At 38.4% G+C, this 17,536-nt stretch overlaps 1 protein-coding gene across 1 annotated transcript in view; it reads right to left on the bottom strand.

Annotated features, from left to right (window-relative positions):
- Positions 1-17,536, bottom strand: part of PREP (prolyl endopeptidase) — a 115,660-nt gene that overhangs the window by 84,924 nt on the left and 13,200 nt on the right. The window contains exons 4-6 of the mRNA XM_068409370.1: positions 16,766-16,896; positions 13,817-14,026; positions 12,461-12,582 (exon numbers count right to left, since the gene is read on the bottom strand). Of these exons, the coding sequence (XP_068265471.1) occupies positions 12,461-12,582; positions 13,817-14,026; positions 16,766-16,896 (463 nt within the window). The remainder of the gene's footprint in view (positions 1-12,460; positions 12,583-13,816; positions 14,027-16,765; positions 16,897-17,536) is intronic.

Here is a 17,536-nt window from a genome sequence, read left to right as displayed (position 1 = left end):
CTTTTCCGCCAGGCAGCTTTCCAGCCACTCTTCCCCAAGCCTGTAGTGTTGTATGGGGTGGTTGTGTCAGCATTCAAATCTAAAGTTAAATTGTGCAAGAGTATTTGTTAACTTTGCCACCTTTATAAAGACACAATGGAGCGACTGGTGGCTTTTGTCCAAAAAAACCTTATCAGTTTCTTGTGCAGATGACGTCAAAACTTCTGAACTTCCAAACTCCTTTATCAAGGTATCAACTCCATGCAAAAAGAAATTTACTTCCCCTCCCCCAAACCCTATGGAAATAAATGGAGCCCAGCAGTGACATGAGAATGACCAGTGACATGTATCTCATTGAAAATCAGTAATTTGGGATATACATATTAACTCATGTATTTTAAGAGATGCAGAGATCTACCAGGACTGCACTTGCTCATCAGTTAAAGGAAATACTGTGCTGCTGAAACTGCTAATACTTAAGTGAAAGAGGCATTTATCTCAGCCAAGTCTTTATTTTGATCCCTGTGTAAGCACTCCTTTTGCACTGTGTAACCTGTCAGCTAAACTGAACCTATAGAAAACAGTTTGTCACAAACTTCTCAAAATGGGCCCTCAGTGCCTCTTACAGGTCTACATAAACTGATTGCTGCCTCTACACGAAGAGATCTCCTCACCATGCCTCCTCTCTCTAGCAACTCCAATACTGTCAGTGTTTGAGCCTGTGAATATACTAGATATGCCAAAATCCAGGTTCATCTAATGACTCTGGATTCACATGCTTGGTGAATTAAGCCCCGAGGGATCATTTTGCTGACGCATGCACACCTCTACATGTGCCATCACAGTACTATGCACAGAGTAGTAGAGTTTAATCAGCACAGTACCTGTTGTTTGAATGGGAAAACCAAAATTTAGTTGTTCACAATGGTAGGGCAGTGAAAACCATCATGTCGGCACTTGGCATATGGCAAACATGCTTGCTCTGCATAGCTACCCTGTCAATCTATTTTTTAAAAGCAAAAGCTGAATATTCACCTACTTAATACTGTTATTCACAGTATAACATACAAGAGAAAAAAATTACCCAAGTGGTAGACGTTAGCTTTGGATTTCTGTCTGCCTTAAGGTATCTGTCAAAAGCCCATTTTAGAGGTGGGAAAAGGCTGGCAGCTTAGTCCATCTGAATGACAGTCACTTAATTCACAGCAGATTTTTCCTCAAGTTCTCACATGATGGAATTAATAAGGTGTGATGTCTGTCACAAAGCACTATAAAATTTCTCAGAAACCATCCAAGCTGGTAATTTTAAGAGTACTTTTGCTTATTGTGGCAAACTAAATGACGCTTAATGAGTTTTCATTTTTGCCATTTTGATTAGGTTTACACACACAAAAAAACTAATGCTGCTGTTAAATGAACATTATAAGCTACAACCACATTATAAATTTTCTGATGAAGCTTCTTGGTTTGCTTTTGCACATGTATGTACACACATACAATAACATTTCCAAAATGGTGTCTGCTGGTACATAAAGTCATCAATGAATCCTTTCTACTCAGCCTTTGCAAACATACTCTGTTTCCTGGCAAAGCTTTTGAAAGTGCAAGTTCATCAAGAAAAGGCAGGAAGTAACAGGAAGTCATCAACTTAAAGTTTCCTTCTCCTGAGCTGTTTTGAGCATATTCCAAAGTTACCAGATTTAGATGTTTTACTAACAGCTGATACAGAAGGCTGTTTCCTGTCCACATTCTTATATGACAATATCTAATGGAAATTTAAGCCCCTAGTCACAAAATATGAATCTGAATTCTGGAAACTTTCCATTTGGCTCTAAACACATATTAAAAAAAAGTCTTATTCATATATTGTAATTACTTCTTAGATTTACCTTGCTTAATATTCATAATGTAAGTTGTGCAAAATATTTGTAGAATTATTTATGCAAAATAAATTTCAGAAGAATTAGGCCCTAACTACACTGCTATTTAAACAGATCCACAGTTTTGAAGGCACAAGAAGGGAACTTAGTAGAATACAGAGCCAAATCTCAGTATAAGAAAGCTACCAAAAAAACCCCAAGAACCAAAGATCCCTCAAAACCAAAAAAAAAACCCAAACGAATGTTTCCAAGTTGTATTTTTACAGGCATTTTGTCAAAAACTAATTATACCACTAAAAAAAGTCCATACGGCTGAAAGTTCACAAGGCAAATAGAAAAGAACACCCAAGATTCCTACTGGACCAAAAAACCCCATTATATGAAACAGCTACGATAGCTTTACCAGGGCAGCCTGCAAAATCGAGATATTTTGCCTTCACCTTCCAAGATGGGAGTATATCCAGAAATGGAAACCAAGATTAAGTGATCTTTTTTGAAAGAAGCATCTTCAGTGTTTTTAGACAAACATTAACTGCAGGTGTCAGATTTAATTAAACGAGTGACTGCAATATGCTGTTTAAACAACTGTTCATACTTGCAACAGCACCAAGTTTTCTTCTCTTTCTCACCAACTCATAAAACATGTTAAATAATTGCAAGTGGTATATACACAAATGTAAAATTCAGATAAACTCAAACAGTATAACACATAAAATTCTTTCAGGCATAGTCAGAATCCACAAAAATTTGTTCTTTGATGTTGTGAGTTAACGGTTAACATAAGACTGCTTGCTTCACCCAAGAAATAAAGCTTATTTGCAAATTTCTGATGTTGTTGCAAGGGCAATTCAGAACTTCTGATGACAGCAAATCTGAGTACATCTAATGAGTTTTTCCTTCCACATTCCCAGCTGGACTAGTGAAGAGTTGATACCAGTTTATATTTAATTTGAAGTAGGAATTCCCAAAGCATATTGCTGGTGGGATGCCAGTTAGGTCTGTCTCTATCACTAAAGCTATTCTTACATCAGTAAGTTCTATAACCCAAAGGAAATTGACAGAAACAGGACAAGACACTGTTGACTGCAGTATGCTAAAATGTTTAGTATTGTACTGCAGATTTAGACATCCACATTGCAAAGTTACAGTTTGATGAGCAAATATTGGCAGCAGTACTAGCTTATGCAGTCTCTACCTCTAGCTCTTCCTACTGCTATGGTTGCTTGTATCCATGCAAGTTCATTCCCCTAGTCATGTCAGTACAAGCATTTACCATTACTGTGGTAAACAATACTGGGAAGCTGATCCTGCTGAAAAAATAGCATGTTAAACAAAAAAAAAAATAAAAAAAAATTTAAAAAAATTTAAAAAAGGAAAAGAAAAAAAAGAAAAAGAATCCAGAAAAAACAAAACAAAACAAAGAAGAATCCAGGAGGGGGAAAAAAAAAAAGAAAAAAACACAGTAAAAAAAAAAATTAATAAAAGAAAATGTCCCTTTGCCAGATTAGTATGTCAGTCAGCTCACTGTGCAGGTGCACAAATGGCTGAGCTAACACACTGTACCAAGCAGCTGGAAACATGAATAACAGGGGAAAAGATTGCTCAAGGCAGCTCAGATAGCAGTACTGATGAACGTGTAATCACGGCCTGAATGCCACCGACTCTTCTACACCGTGAACAGTCAAGAGTCTGGATTTCAGAATGGCAAAAGGAAATAGGATTTCCCAACTATCATTTGGGTTACTCTTACACTGCTAGATCACCTTCGTGAGCTGAACTGCAATCCTTGCTCTTGGCCCACACACTTATGAACTGAAATTTCATACCAGCATTTCACTCAAATCTGAGAAGGCATTCATGGTTCAGCATAAGGGAGACAGCTGTAATGTCAGAACTGACAGCTTGGATCAGAAGTAAATTCTCCTGGTTTCCCACATCCAAGCTGAAAAGGAAACACATCTCAAGAATTTGAGATCTGGAATGCTAGTCAGTGCACATTTCGCTCATTAAAATAATCTCTATTGTTTCAAACAACACCCAATGGTAAAACGTAAGGAGGTTATAAAGCAATTGAACATCTTAAAGTGACATTTAGGTCCTGTCAAAATAGGACAGAAGAAATCCTGTAGCCTTTCAACTGGAGCTTTTAAAAACCTTCAGCAAAACAATGATTTTATGGCATAACACAGCACTAACCCCTAACTCAGTACTAGTAAAGGAAGGTGTTCTGGTGGACAAGAAGTTCACCATGAGCCAGCAATATGCCCTTGTGGCCAGGAAGGCCAATAGTATCCCGGGGTGCATTAGGAAGAGTGTGGCCAACAGGTCAAGAGAGGTTATCCTGCCCCTCTACACGGCCCTGGTGAGGCCACATCTGGTGTACTGTGTCCAGTTCTGGGCCCCCCAGTTCAAGAAAGATAAGGAATTACTGGAGAGAGTCCAGTGAAGAGCTACAAAGATGATCAGAGGACTGGAGCATCTTTCTTATGAGGAGAGGCTGAGAGAGCTGGGTCTGTTCAGCTTGGAGAAGAGAAGACTGAGAGGGGATCTTATCAACACTTACAAATACCTTAGGGGTGGGTGTCAAGAGGAGGGGACCAGACTGTTCTCAGTGGTGCCCAGTGACAGGACAATGGGCAACAGGCACAATCTGAAACATGGGAAGTTCCATCTGAATATGAGGAAAAACTTCTTTACTTTGAGGGTGGCAGAGCACTGGAACAGGCTGCCCAGGGAGGCTGTGGAGTCTCCTTCTCTGGAGATATTCAAAATCCGCCTGGACGCAACCCTGTGCAACATGCTCTAGGTGAACCTGCTTTGGCAGGGGGTTGGACTAGATGATCTCGAGAGGTCCCTTCCAACCCTTAACCATTCTCTGATTCTGTGAAGGATTATTTCAAAGAGCTGATGTTGGTATACAGTTTCTAGTTTTGCTGCTGCCGTTCAGTCACTTTGCAATTTTGAATCTTCTAGATCTATTATTTCTGAAATATTCGCTGTGACCATCTTTACACCATACAAACATACAGAAGTATCATTACGATAGCTATGCTCCCAAGTACTATTCTATTTAGTCTTTCAAGGATGAAACTCTTTAAAGTAAAATCTTTATAGAGAAGTTTTGGTTTATAGTGGAGTATTTTTTCATTTTTACTAGCAATTTTGTTACAATGTTACCTGTTCGCTCCATTTTGATGAAAAGTAACCACTGCTTAGGAAAACATTAACAGATGAAGTGGTTTACCTGTAACTTCAATAAACCAGTGGATATCAAAAGAAGAAAAATTATTTAAAGCCTAATTAGTAAAAGGAGTTTTCCAACTACTTAAATTATTTCTTTCATTACAAAATACAGTTAATTCATACAAGCCATATAAGGAACCCCAAAGAGTTATGTGTTCTGCATTTATATTAGCAGTAACCATCTATGAGGATCCACAGCAAAAGTGACGTTAAATATTTTGTCTACCAGCAGCACATTTCAGACCAAAAATTCATACATAATTAAACAAAAAAAGAAAAAGAATGAACAGGAGAAGGCTGTCGGGTTTTCAGACTTCCTGACTTTATGTATTACTCCTCAACTAAAATGTCAATAGAAGAGACATTAAAGTGCTTTGCTTTCAAGCAAAGTGCATGACAGCAACCCCAGTGAATATTAATGATAGTCCTTTGAATACTACCTGGGTAGCCACCACTGCAACTTTTAGGATAAGGAAGAGCTCTCTATTTTTAGTTCACAAACAGGGGCCCTTTGAGTACATCGTATTACATTAAGGCAACTACATACACACATCATTCCTTTTTAAGCTAACCAATTAAAAGTTTTACCACCTTTGTCCTTTTTATTATCAAGGTGGAAAGTAATTAATGGATAATTTGTTTCTGCATAACAAGATAGAAAAAAATAAATAAGTAAAATTCAGTTATTAGATAATACGCCCACATTAAGGAAAAGATAAACTGCCTCCTCCTTTAACCGCAGACGTTAACACTATTATAATCTACAACCTGATCTGCATCTGCAGTTATTTTACAAACTGCTGTTCTTCATGCACTAGTGCCCTTTGGATATTAAACAAGGCAACTGTCATTATTATCATCTAATGCATTTCCAACGAAACAGAGCAAATGAATCACATACAAAAAAAAAAATCAAAGTTCACAAAAATCAGACAGAATCAAAGCTTTCAAACAGAGCCAAGTGGTCAAATTAGTAACTGAACTCCGTGTACCCAGTCACGGGAAGATCAAACCATTCAAACCATCAAACCATGGGGGCAATAAAGATGCAACCATGCAATGCATGGCATTAATAACTAGGAATTAAAAACTCGTAGCATCAATAAGCTTCATTTTAACACTGCTATGATTTTCACTATATACTATGTATGTAACAGTTTAAGACCACCCAGAGTGACTGACTAGGATTTCTGGTTTTAATATTAATTTAGGAATGTACCCAGTTACCACAATAAAACAGACTGATGACAACGGTTACTTCCTGAACTTTAAGCACGTGCTGTGCAAAGATTTTTCCATAACACCACTGAACCTGAATATGACTTGACTAAGAAGAATCTACATGCAAGAATCATTTCAGATTGATGCAGAAATTACCTGCCTTGCATTATTCATCAATATTTTAAAGCTTCCTATCAGATGACTAAAGCAAAATACTGAACACAAAAAACAGAAAGCACTTGCCTTCTACAGAGAAAACAGTAAAAATACCTGTAGAATTTGCCGAAACGTTTGGTCAGTAAAAGATGAGAGCAATTACGCTGTCTGAACAGCCTCAAGTGTTCTAACATCATAGATGTCCACTTGCCACAAAGTTCTGCTCGCACAACAACAAAGCCAAGAACCCCAACTGCAATCTCCCAGACTTTCAAATTCCACTTTTATTAACTCACTATAAGAAAAAGCAAAGCTATTTCATTTCATAGAATCGGAAACAGTTTTTTCATTAGATAAAAGATCATGAAGGGTTGTTTTTTTAGGGGGGTGGGGTTTTTTTTGTAATGAAAGGAACATACAGCTATGCTCTGACATTATCTTTGCAGTGGCACCAGAAAGTCACTGAAGCTTGAATATAGCTTCTATCACATTTTACGTTCTAGCTGTCTTTTGAGAAGATGAGGACTGAGGCAAGAACTCCCTTTCACTAAGCAACCTCTTGGGAGTGTCTGCACAATCCAAGGCCCCTGAAGCTGGTACTCTAAGGCTGCAAATGCTTTGTCTTCTGTTTGCATAATACTGGTTTAAACAACTAGATTTCAGAAGCCCTAATGATAGGTGATCACAGGAATGCATCATTTCAGGATCAGGTCCAACAGAAGCCACTTACTACATTCTGAGGAGCAGGCCTGACATACTCTATGCGGGACATGGACTGGTTATATGTAAACAACATGCTGATGTGTTCTATCCATCCATTCCCCGGGTTAGAAAAATTGCTTTGAGCATTAATTCAATTTCCTTATTTCAGGCAGGTTTTTATTCTTGGATTTCAGATACAATGTGACACTATAAAGAACATTTCTATTCCGACCACATCCTTCTGAGCCTCTGCTAAGCTTGGGGTTCAAGGAGACCTACCAAAGCCAGAGAACTGCGATTTTGACCCTAGATCAACATGCTTATGACTGTTTTAATTGCAACAGGACACCAGACAGTCTTGTTCAGAAGAGGAACACAGCAATATGTACACGTATATTTACATTCATTGTCTTTCTTAAATCTAGCACAGAGTAAAATCAGTAGCCTTCTGAGGTGACACACAAACGTCACACATTATTTTTCCTGTGGCCTTCCTCTTGCTTTCGAGTGCAATGAAAGCACCAAAGCATCAGGAACCTGGCTATGTAAGAGATTATTATCTACCATAGCCCCATGTGCAGCCAGAAAGACTGACTGCCTGTTTCTTAATGGTAAAATTCTCCAGACCTATTGCCAGGACTGTAGGAAGACATTCGTAGTAGGCTTGTATTCCAGATTCAGCCTTGACAAAGATGGTGTAAGGCTTTAGAAAAAGTCCCACGGCCCTGTTTTATCCAGCAGCAAGTCTCACTTGATCAAACTGACAATGTTTTGAGCCCTTCCCCTTCACGCTGCTCACTCTTCCCCTATGGATGCTGCACTTCCACGTTCCTGCAGTGAAAACACACCACAGCCAGCACACATCTGGCACAGCTTATTCCTCTGTGCTCTAAATTTCATTTGCAAGATCATCTCCCTAGTTGAGAACTACTGATGTTAACTGACAGCTCTAAGCTAAAAAAAAAAAAAAAAATTAAAAAAAATTGTCAATTCAGGGACTGTTCACAGTGTTTGTTAGACAACAACATGAAAAATTTTACTTCTTTTACTGCTGGCAGAGTTGGAATGGGAGGGTTCCTCTCACCCTCTCTTTTCTCTCATATTTACTTTCCTGCCAGTACCGTATGGACTTTTAACACTACCAACTGTGAAAGGCTCTTACATAACTTCTTGTTTAACTTCAGGAATCACAGTCTGGCTGTGAAAGAGAAAGATGCTCAGTGAGTCTGGAGAAGGAGCAAGAACATGCCACTTAAACAGAGAAGCATGGGAAGCTCCTCTTTCCTGAGAGCAGCTATGACATTGCCAAGGTTTCAAAAATCTTCATACCAGACTGCCCTCTAGTGGGATGTTATTCAGATAAACTCCATCCCTGCTCTTCCCAACTCTCCCACCATCCTAGAATCTGTACCAGAAATACATATGCTTTTTCTAGACTAATGAAAAGATTTGACAGACTCTTTTTCAAAACATATATCTGACTAACAATAAACAGATTTTTTTTCCTCACAATCAATCCATTCAAGTGAGGAGTTGGAAATGCACCTATATCTCTATGCCAACAGCATTTTCAGCACCACAGATTTTGTTTAAACCAAGGATACTTGGGGCTGGTGTTAAACGTGCAATGAGGAAAAAAAAATGAAGCTATTTTCTTGCATGTTGTCTTGTAAATGTATCAAGCTGACAAAATTTTACACAACCCTCTTTTGTCCCAATCAGTGACCTAGTTTCTTCTGTCCACTGAAAATACACACCACACAACTCCCTATAGTACACCTGAGATTACTCATTTTTTTGAAGTATCATGGCAACATTATTATTTTTGCAGTCTCTGAAGGATCTCCTTGTGAGGTGCTTTTCACTTGCAAGCAAGGTGTTTCTCTCCCTCAACCCAACGGTGGCGAGACCTGCAAATTCTGCTCTAAACCCGAGTATGGAAGTTCAGGCTCTGCCCCCACTATAGAGAAAGGTTTGGTAGTTGAGACTAGACCACCCACACCATAACCCAATTGTCTTCACTGAAGCTTGTGTAAAATATAAGAGAAGCTAAATGTCTCCACCTGTTTGAGCCAGCAAGGCAGTGTAAAATAAAAACATTTGTTTATTAATCTGACAGGAATATATGAAAGCAGACTTGCATAAAATGCTGAGCTGTGCAAAGCTGTATTTTAAAATCTGTGGCAGCATATTAGCACCAAGTAAGAATATTCAGGACAGTGCTAATAAGCCATATAATTTGATTTTTACTAAAGATATTTTAATTTTTCCCTAATTACTTTGTGGTCTTCCACTTTCTCAAACACATACTTCAAAAGAATTGACTAGAAAACTTGTTTGAATGGCCTGAAAAGAAGATTTTTGACCTGTTGCACAAGGATGAAACCACTTTTTGCAATTGCATTGTTTTGGTTTGGTTTTTTTTTTAATTGCAGAATATGTTTTTTTCCTGACCATTAAAAACCATTTTTCATTAGTATCAGGATGACAGAGCCACATTTTACAGCTGGAGCTCACAGCACAATCCCAGAATATCAGCTGTTTTAAAGTCCTTTCACCAAGATAAGCTTGTGATTATTTACTAAGGTGGACCTCTGCTTTACCGCTCCTCCTTAAAACAGCATTTCTTCTAAAATACCAACACCTCTGGAAGTTTATGCCTCCTAGAGGTCAAGAAAAGAGTCATGAGTAGTCACATAAATTTATTAAACAAGAACTCACAGTAGCAAGGTATGTCCCTATTCACTGCCCTCCCCATTTTCCCAACACTTATGGGGCTGTTGCAATTCCAGTGGCTTCAGCAGTGGTAGCTGCGCCTCATTCTATTATTTTCCTATTCTACAGCAAGAGCGACTACTACCAGTCCCTTCTTCCCACCCCAAACACCTTTTGAATATTTAATGTAAGGGCTATCCATTCTCATTAATCACAAAAATTACCCGAGACATTTGGTATCAGAAAAAAAGATACTTCTTTTACATTTAAGGCTGCCTCAAGCTTTTCTTTCACAATAGAAGAGCCAGGAGATGCAGGACGGCCACTTCTCTGCACCCTGGCCTGGCAAACTCTTTGCTACTCACTACAAGCACTGTACTATGAATTCTCTTCCATGGTCCTCCTCATATTCAGTTCTGTACTTCTGATCTTGAAATGCTCCAGCCCTGCTTCGTCAACTTCGATAAGGCTCTGTTAATGTGCTATTATCTCAAAGGTTTTGCTACCTATAAGAGAAGCGTGCCTCTACACCTAATACAGAAGATTTCATTTCCACAGAATATAATACCATCTGAGACTGCAAACTTTCACTACCCTAAAAAGCTGTATAGTCTAATGAATCAGACTGCAACAGCCCTCCCCCACGGCAAATGAATTTGCCTTCATAACAACATGTGTAGTTTAGCTCATGACACTGAAAAGCAATAATAATAATATGCATCACTCATGTGAATCAGTGGATACATCACTACAAGACATCCGTCACCAACAGAAAGCCCATTTATTTACAGAACTAGGGAAAAATAAGGATAATGATTTCCAAATTCCATTTTATTGCCAGTTATACTCAACATACCTGACTAGTTTTTGAATAGTAAAAAAAATTCCAAAGGCCCATTTGCAAGTTTACACTGATATTCAGGTCAGTTGTTAAAGGCACGTTTCATGAATAAGTGAGATTATGTAAAAAAGGTTCTGTTTATTCACAGAACCTACAGATAATTCTGATTTGTATAGAGAAAGCTCAGTGTGGTCACTTTGGTGGGGAGCCCTTCACATTCTCACTCACTGTCTCATTTTGAAACCCACTGCTCAAATCACAGATTCAGCTAGGTTGGAAGAGACCTCTGGGATCATATAGTCCAACCTTTGACCTAACACCACTGTGTCAACTAGATCATGGCACTAAGTGCCATGTCCAGTCTTTTCTTAAACACCTCCAGGGATGGTGACTCCACCAGCTCCCTGGGCAGCCCATTCCAATGCCTAATGACCCTTTCTGAGAAGAAATTTTTCCTAATGTCTAACCTGAACCTCCCCTGGCACAGCTTGAGGCTATGTCCTCTAGTCCTGTTGCTTGTTGCCTGGGAGAAGAGGCCGACCCCCACCCCGCTACAACCTACTTTCAGGTAGTTGTAGAGAGCGATAAGGTCTTTGAAAGAACCTTTATTTTCTGGCAGCCCACAGAAAAGAAAGACCCAACATTTTCATGGGTTGATGTGTTGAAAAGTGACACAGACTGATCATCAAATTTTTAAAAAGAGGTACTCTCAGGGAAAAGTAGTTCTCGGAACTGAATACCTCATATCAGGGTAAAAACATTTCGTATTTATCAAAAGTGTCAGACCAAAAGAGACCCTGTATAGAAACAAAATGTATTGATTAAACATAGTAGCTAGGAGAGTACAAAGAATTACAACAGGTTTTTATCCATTGGAAAAAAAGCCGTTCCCTGATAAACAGAATGACAACCACTACATTCCAACAGCACGTAGAACAGTGCACTTAATCAAGCACTGTTAAATCTAATAGAAGAATAAAACACACATTAATTACAAAACTTAGGGTCTTTTGAATCATTCATGTAAGGAAGAACAAAGCATGGTTACCTATCGTTTTGGTTCCCTAGGATTTTGCACAATACAGTAGTAGTTCAACAAAATAAGCTTAAAGAAAATCAATTCCAGCAGTCACTTCTTCCATCTCCAATAACACAGTCCACACCATATTTGTGCTGATAAAACTTGTTGTAGGGAAACTGAAAAGTCTCTAACTGTGCACACAGTATAACAGATTTTAACCTGCATGTCTCCATTTTTCAAGTAAGTAGAATAGACATTCATTTTCAGGAAAGACATCATGAAAATAAATATAAACAAAATAAATAGATGGCAGGGAATGTCCAGACATGCTGATTATTGGAATAAGCTTTTTGCGCAGGAAGTGAAGGCTGGGGCTCAACACTGACTAAGAAGAAAGAAGAACAGTGACACATTATCCATCAAATGATCCTTCTCTGTCCTGAAATGTGTATCAGGCAGAATGTCCTCAATGAAGAAAAACGGTACATGACTGTGTCATTACAGGCTTGAGGACTGATTTAAAGCAAACTGGACAGTCTTATTTTCAGCAATCCTTAATCAATGATTCTTAGTTCAACGGTCATCTCCGCAACACTAATAAAGAGCATTCTTTTAACAAAATGTTTTCCATTTTATACCATCAGTTGTTAGAATCTGAAAAGCTGAACATAATGATGACAAGCTTCAGGGTGTTTACCATACCTCAGCTCCACCCATCCATTTTGGTTCTTCGGGAAATTCAGCACATAGGACATCTTCTGACTGGTCAGTTCCTAATACATGATAATGCAGCTTTTGGTGCAGATTAGTGGAGGTCTCAGTGCCTAGTGAAATGCAGTTATTTAAACCAATTAGTTCTCAAAGAAATCCAACAACTACCAAATAAAACCCTTAGAAACTTTTGTATCCCTTTGCATATAAAAGAGAAGAATAATTCAGCAGAGAGAACTAGGAATGGTTTGAGTCTACAACCATTCTCCTCCAAACAAACACTCCCCTCCAAAACAAAATAAAACTTCAAACCACACTGCAAACCTGTTCAGTTACCCTTTCCTTTTACTGCTGATAATACATTCTTCAAATGTGAAGATATATCATTTCAAGCTTTGCTTCTAGAAATACCAAGCAAGCAAAGAAAAACAACAATCCCAGTCACCCTCTAATGATATTTTTGCTCCCATTTCACCCTGTGCAACTAAGGGGAGATTTATTGCTAATTAACATTCCTAGAAACCTTCATACTTCCATTTGCTGAAAATCAAAAAAGACATATTTTAAAGCACTGCATGAGGTGCTACTTGATTTTTATTTTTAAAAAAAAAATTTGTTCTTGCAACATTTTCCAACACTTCAGCTTCTGAACTACAAACATATTTAAAATTAAAAAAACACAAGGTGGGTACCTAACTTGTGAGCCTGGCAAAATTATAGGCTGCAAAAGCAAACGCAGAGGCAAAATTCAGGCTCTCTCCAAGGTTTAACAAAGAGCACAGCTCCAGAAGAAACTTTTCAGTAGCACTGCCTTATAATAAGAGCTGCTAAATTCCTTCCCTGCTGACGCTCCTCATCAATTTATTCCACTTTGTGTGCTGCTCCTTGAGTTTTGCTAGCATAAACATTTTGTGTTGCTGTGCTGTGAACCACAGATGAATTAATCTGGTTGAATAACAAAAACCTTATGCCCCCAGATCAGGCTGACCTCCCAAGGCAGTTCACCTATGCCCACACAAATGCATAAGGGGAAGAGATCCAAGTAAATTGTCATCAGACATCAAATTCCAGCCAATAACACCCTGCATAAAAGCCAAGTAAATCATTGCAGATAAAAAGAAAAGGAGCAGCAAACTTTTAAGAGAAAGACAGGCAGACAAGAGGATACTCACACTCACTGAATATAGGCTTTGGTCATATAAGACATAGTCTGATATCCAATTGTATAAACTAGTATAGCTAGTTATTTCAGTATAAACTAGTAGACTTAATTATTTATTATGCATCAATTTACTGAAAAGGTCATTTTGCTTCCAACTAGCATGCAACTGGTACAGTCATACTTACCGTCACTTTTCCCATCTTGTTTTGGATAGCAGTTATAGAACATGCCTTTTCCATCATGGGTCCATGCCATGCAACTGAATTTAACTCTCTCCAGTGTATCTGGAAGATCCTCAGGACCTTCTACTTTCATAAACTTGATAGTAACCCAATCAGAGCCACTAGAACTCAGGCCATACGCAAAGTATTCACCATCTTCACTGAATGCATAACCTAGGAAATTGGAACCAAACAAGATGGAGTAAGAACCAGCACAAGGAATCAATATTTTCAAAAAAATGTTTGTTATTTTACCACACAGCTATTTTATTATTTACTACACACTAGCCAAATCCCAACGAAAGAGGTGAAACTGGGAGTTAAAAGAACTCTGTTCACCAAACACTGTGAAGAGGGTTTATTTTCTAAAAGACAGTGCTAGCAACTACATCTGCTGTCATTTGGGATTCACAACACTTTTCCAGTGTCTGTGGACTTCTCAAGTAGTTCACAGATCTTAGTTTAGGCATGCATACTCAGTATGTTCAGTAACATTGGTTATGCCCAACCTCTGAACTATGATTTGAGTAATAATTCTTCTACTTCCATGAGTTTGAGGGGAAGAGGTGGAGATTGAAAATGCACACAGGTAAAGAACTTAAAGTGAGATTTTAAGAGAGAAACAGTACCAAAGAAGTCAAGAGAAATTGAGATGCAAGCAACACATCCTGAAATACAGCAAATACCACTTCAATATTGGAGTCACTGAATACCAGACCCTACAAAGCCATGAAAACTGAAGTAACTGGAAAAGCTGGCAACTAGCACACAAATGGATTAATCACCAGTATTCTCTGTTAAGACCTGATACATATGTCACTCTATCCAAACTGTGAGGAAAACATGATTGTGAAAAAAATTCAGAAGAGCTTCTATCATAGTCGATAAGGATCAAATTCACTCTTGCAAATCAACTCTAGTGAAGAGATTGAATTATCATAGGCCTGTACAGACCTGAATGTAACTAATGAAAAAAACAAAGTTGTTCCATTTCATAGTAGGGAGGTTTGAGAGGCACTTAACATATTCTCTCCTGTAAGAACCTAACAGTGGCCATTCTGATTCAGAACAAGATTCCACCTAGCTGTCCTCAGGAGTAACCACAACAAGATGCTTACAAGAGTAAAAACAATGTAATATTTCCCTCAATATTCTTACAAACTCTGACCATTTTTAGCTTAGGAGACTTCTTTTCCATGAAGTAGTTGGTTAATTATCCTCAACGCTTCCCTCCTCCTTGACCTTGTCCACTTTGCCTTTAAACCCACAGTAAGTTTTCTGCACCACCAACATCCATTGGTAAGGGGTTCTACAGATCTACTTCTTGCGGCATGAACCACTGCGTTCTTTTGTTTGCTTTGGACTCAACTCCCACTGCCTTCATTTGATATCCCCTCGTTCTCGTAATAGAAAATATTATGACTAACCAACCAACCCCTATTGACTCTCTCCGTGCTATCACATGCTACAAATGATTCTGTAGAGCTCTATTATATCCCTGCTAAACTGTCCCTTTTCCAAGCTGATTGATCCGGGCACACTCAATTGTTCCTGACCTTTGCTCCATACCCTTGATTGTTCCTACTGCCCTCCTCTGAATTGTATTTCAGAGCTGCTTTTGAGCTAAGGGGACTGGAACTAAATTTAGTACTCAATGCTACTGTATAAATCCCTGGGTTGCTAATGTAATGGTGTTTTCTGTTTTGTTGTCTATTTCCTTCTTAATCATTTCTGATATTTGATGTGCTTGTTTGGCTGCTACCAAGAACCAGGCTGACATTTTCCTGGAACTATCTATTACAGCCTAAGAATTGTTCCCAAGTGGTCACAGTCAGCTCAGAGCCCATTCCATCCATTCCTTTACAAATGAGGTTAGGATTGTTTGTCCCTTGTGCATCACTTAATTTATCTGCACAGAGACTTTTACCTGTTAATGTATTGCCCACTCACTATCGCTAAAGTCTTCCTGCAGCTCTTCAGTCATTCTTCAGCTTTTACCTGGAATAACTTTGTACCGTCACGAAACTCTGCTACCTCACTGCTCACTCCTTTTTCTAAAATGAACATACTGAACAGTGCAAGTCCTAGCATAGTCCCTGACAGAACTCTACTGGTGATTTCCACTTTGACAGCTGATCAGTTATTTCTGTCCCTGCCTTTAAATCAACTATTTATCAACAGCAGGAGTCTCCTCTCTTGTTCCATGGCTGTTGTTTCTTGAAGTGCATTTGGAAAGAGATTTTGTCATAAGCTTTTTAGAAATACAGAAAGATTATATGAACCCAATTGCTTACATCCGCAGTTTAAGGCAGGACTTCTCACTAAAAAAAAGCCATATTGATTCTTTTCAACTAGGTCACACTGAAAGAAGCATCCACTAATTCTGTCCTCTGTTTTTATTAACTGGCCTTGAACAGACTTAAAGGACTTCTAAGTCCAAGAGTCTTGCTTCTACAATAAGCCAACAGGGAGTGGGAAAATGGACAGCTAACACAAATTAAAGCCCTAGTGAACACAAGTAATTCTGTGACTCTCATAAAAGCTAACGCTACGTTCCTTCACAGTCTCTTACTTTAACTTGCTGGCTTGTGTTAAAGATGCAAAATACAATTTTAAGATAATTAATCAATATAAATACATAAACTTTTTCCTTGCTATAGACAGCCTCAAGATCTGTTTGCATTTCAGTGGAAACCTGCTACAGAGTTGTGAAAAAAGACATTGAGAAACTGAACCAAGTTAACTGTGAATACAATATAGATTTAGAAGTGGTCTTCTGAAACACTATACAAATCCACATATGGCTATTGTGACTACTTTGATTAAAACAAGCTACTCTAGACATACTTTTATACATTTCCAACTTCTGCTGAAGACCCAGACTTATTCAGCGGGAACTGCTGTCTCACTAACCTCGTAAAGCCACAGTGCCATCATCAGAAAGCTTATTTGGATCAAGAAAAACTTTGGCATCAGCATCCAAGGAGTCTTGCACATATAAAACTCGCTGGTTCTGCAGTCCTGTATTGTAGAAGTGAAAATACCTAAAAGAACACAAGAGGGAAAAAAAAGGAGGAAGAACTCAGATTTTCAGTTAGGCAAGCAAGAAAAACTCGTACGAGATTGTCATGAAGTGAATAAAAGACAGATAAATATATACAGGAAACACAAGCTTCACAACAGAGTAGGAATCATGGCTCCCTCTGTGGCCATCAGGGATTTAACCATCCTCTGTAGGTGCCTTTCTCTCCCTCTTAGTACAGAGGAAGCCCAGACACCAATTTCTAGGCCTCTAAAAATGAGAAGAATCTCATCCCAATGTGATATAGGTTATATAGAAGAGACTGTAGCATGCATCCAAAACATCTTTTAAAAATAAAAGCTGAATTTGTCCCAGTACATTTCAAACAAAGCTAAATATACTATAAACTTTACATAACTATGTCTCAAACAGCTCTGGCAGCCTTAGTGTTTCTCTGTAACAAGTATTGGCACAGGTTCCCACCCCTATGTTCTAAGCTTTGTCATTCATATAGTTTCTTTCAATCTGTATTGGGTGGCAGAGAGATGTTAAATGAAACAGAACTGAAACTGTTTCATCTGTATTTTCCAATGTCCCTAAAACTGTGTGTGTTTCGAAAAAGTTGTAGGAACAGAGAATTACATAATTCAGTTTAGTGAGGG

The sequence above is a fragment of the Nyctibius grandis genome, chromosome 1 (assembly GCF_013368605.1).
Source record: "Nyctibius grandis isolate bNycGra1 chromosome 1, bNycGra1.pri, whole genome shotgun sequence".
Classification (NCBI taxonomy): domain Eukaryota; kingdom Metazoa; phylum Chordata; class Aves; order Nyctibiiformes; family Nyctibiidae; genus Nyctibius; species Nyctibius grandis.
This window is presented reverse-complemented; position numbering and strand designations above follow the sequence as displayed.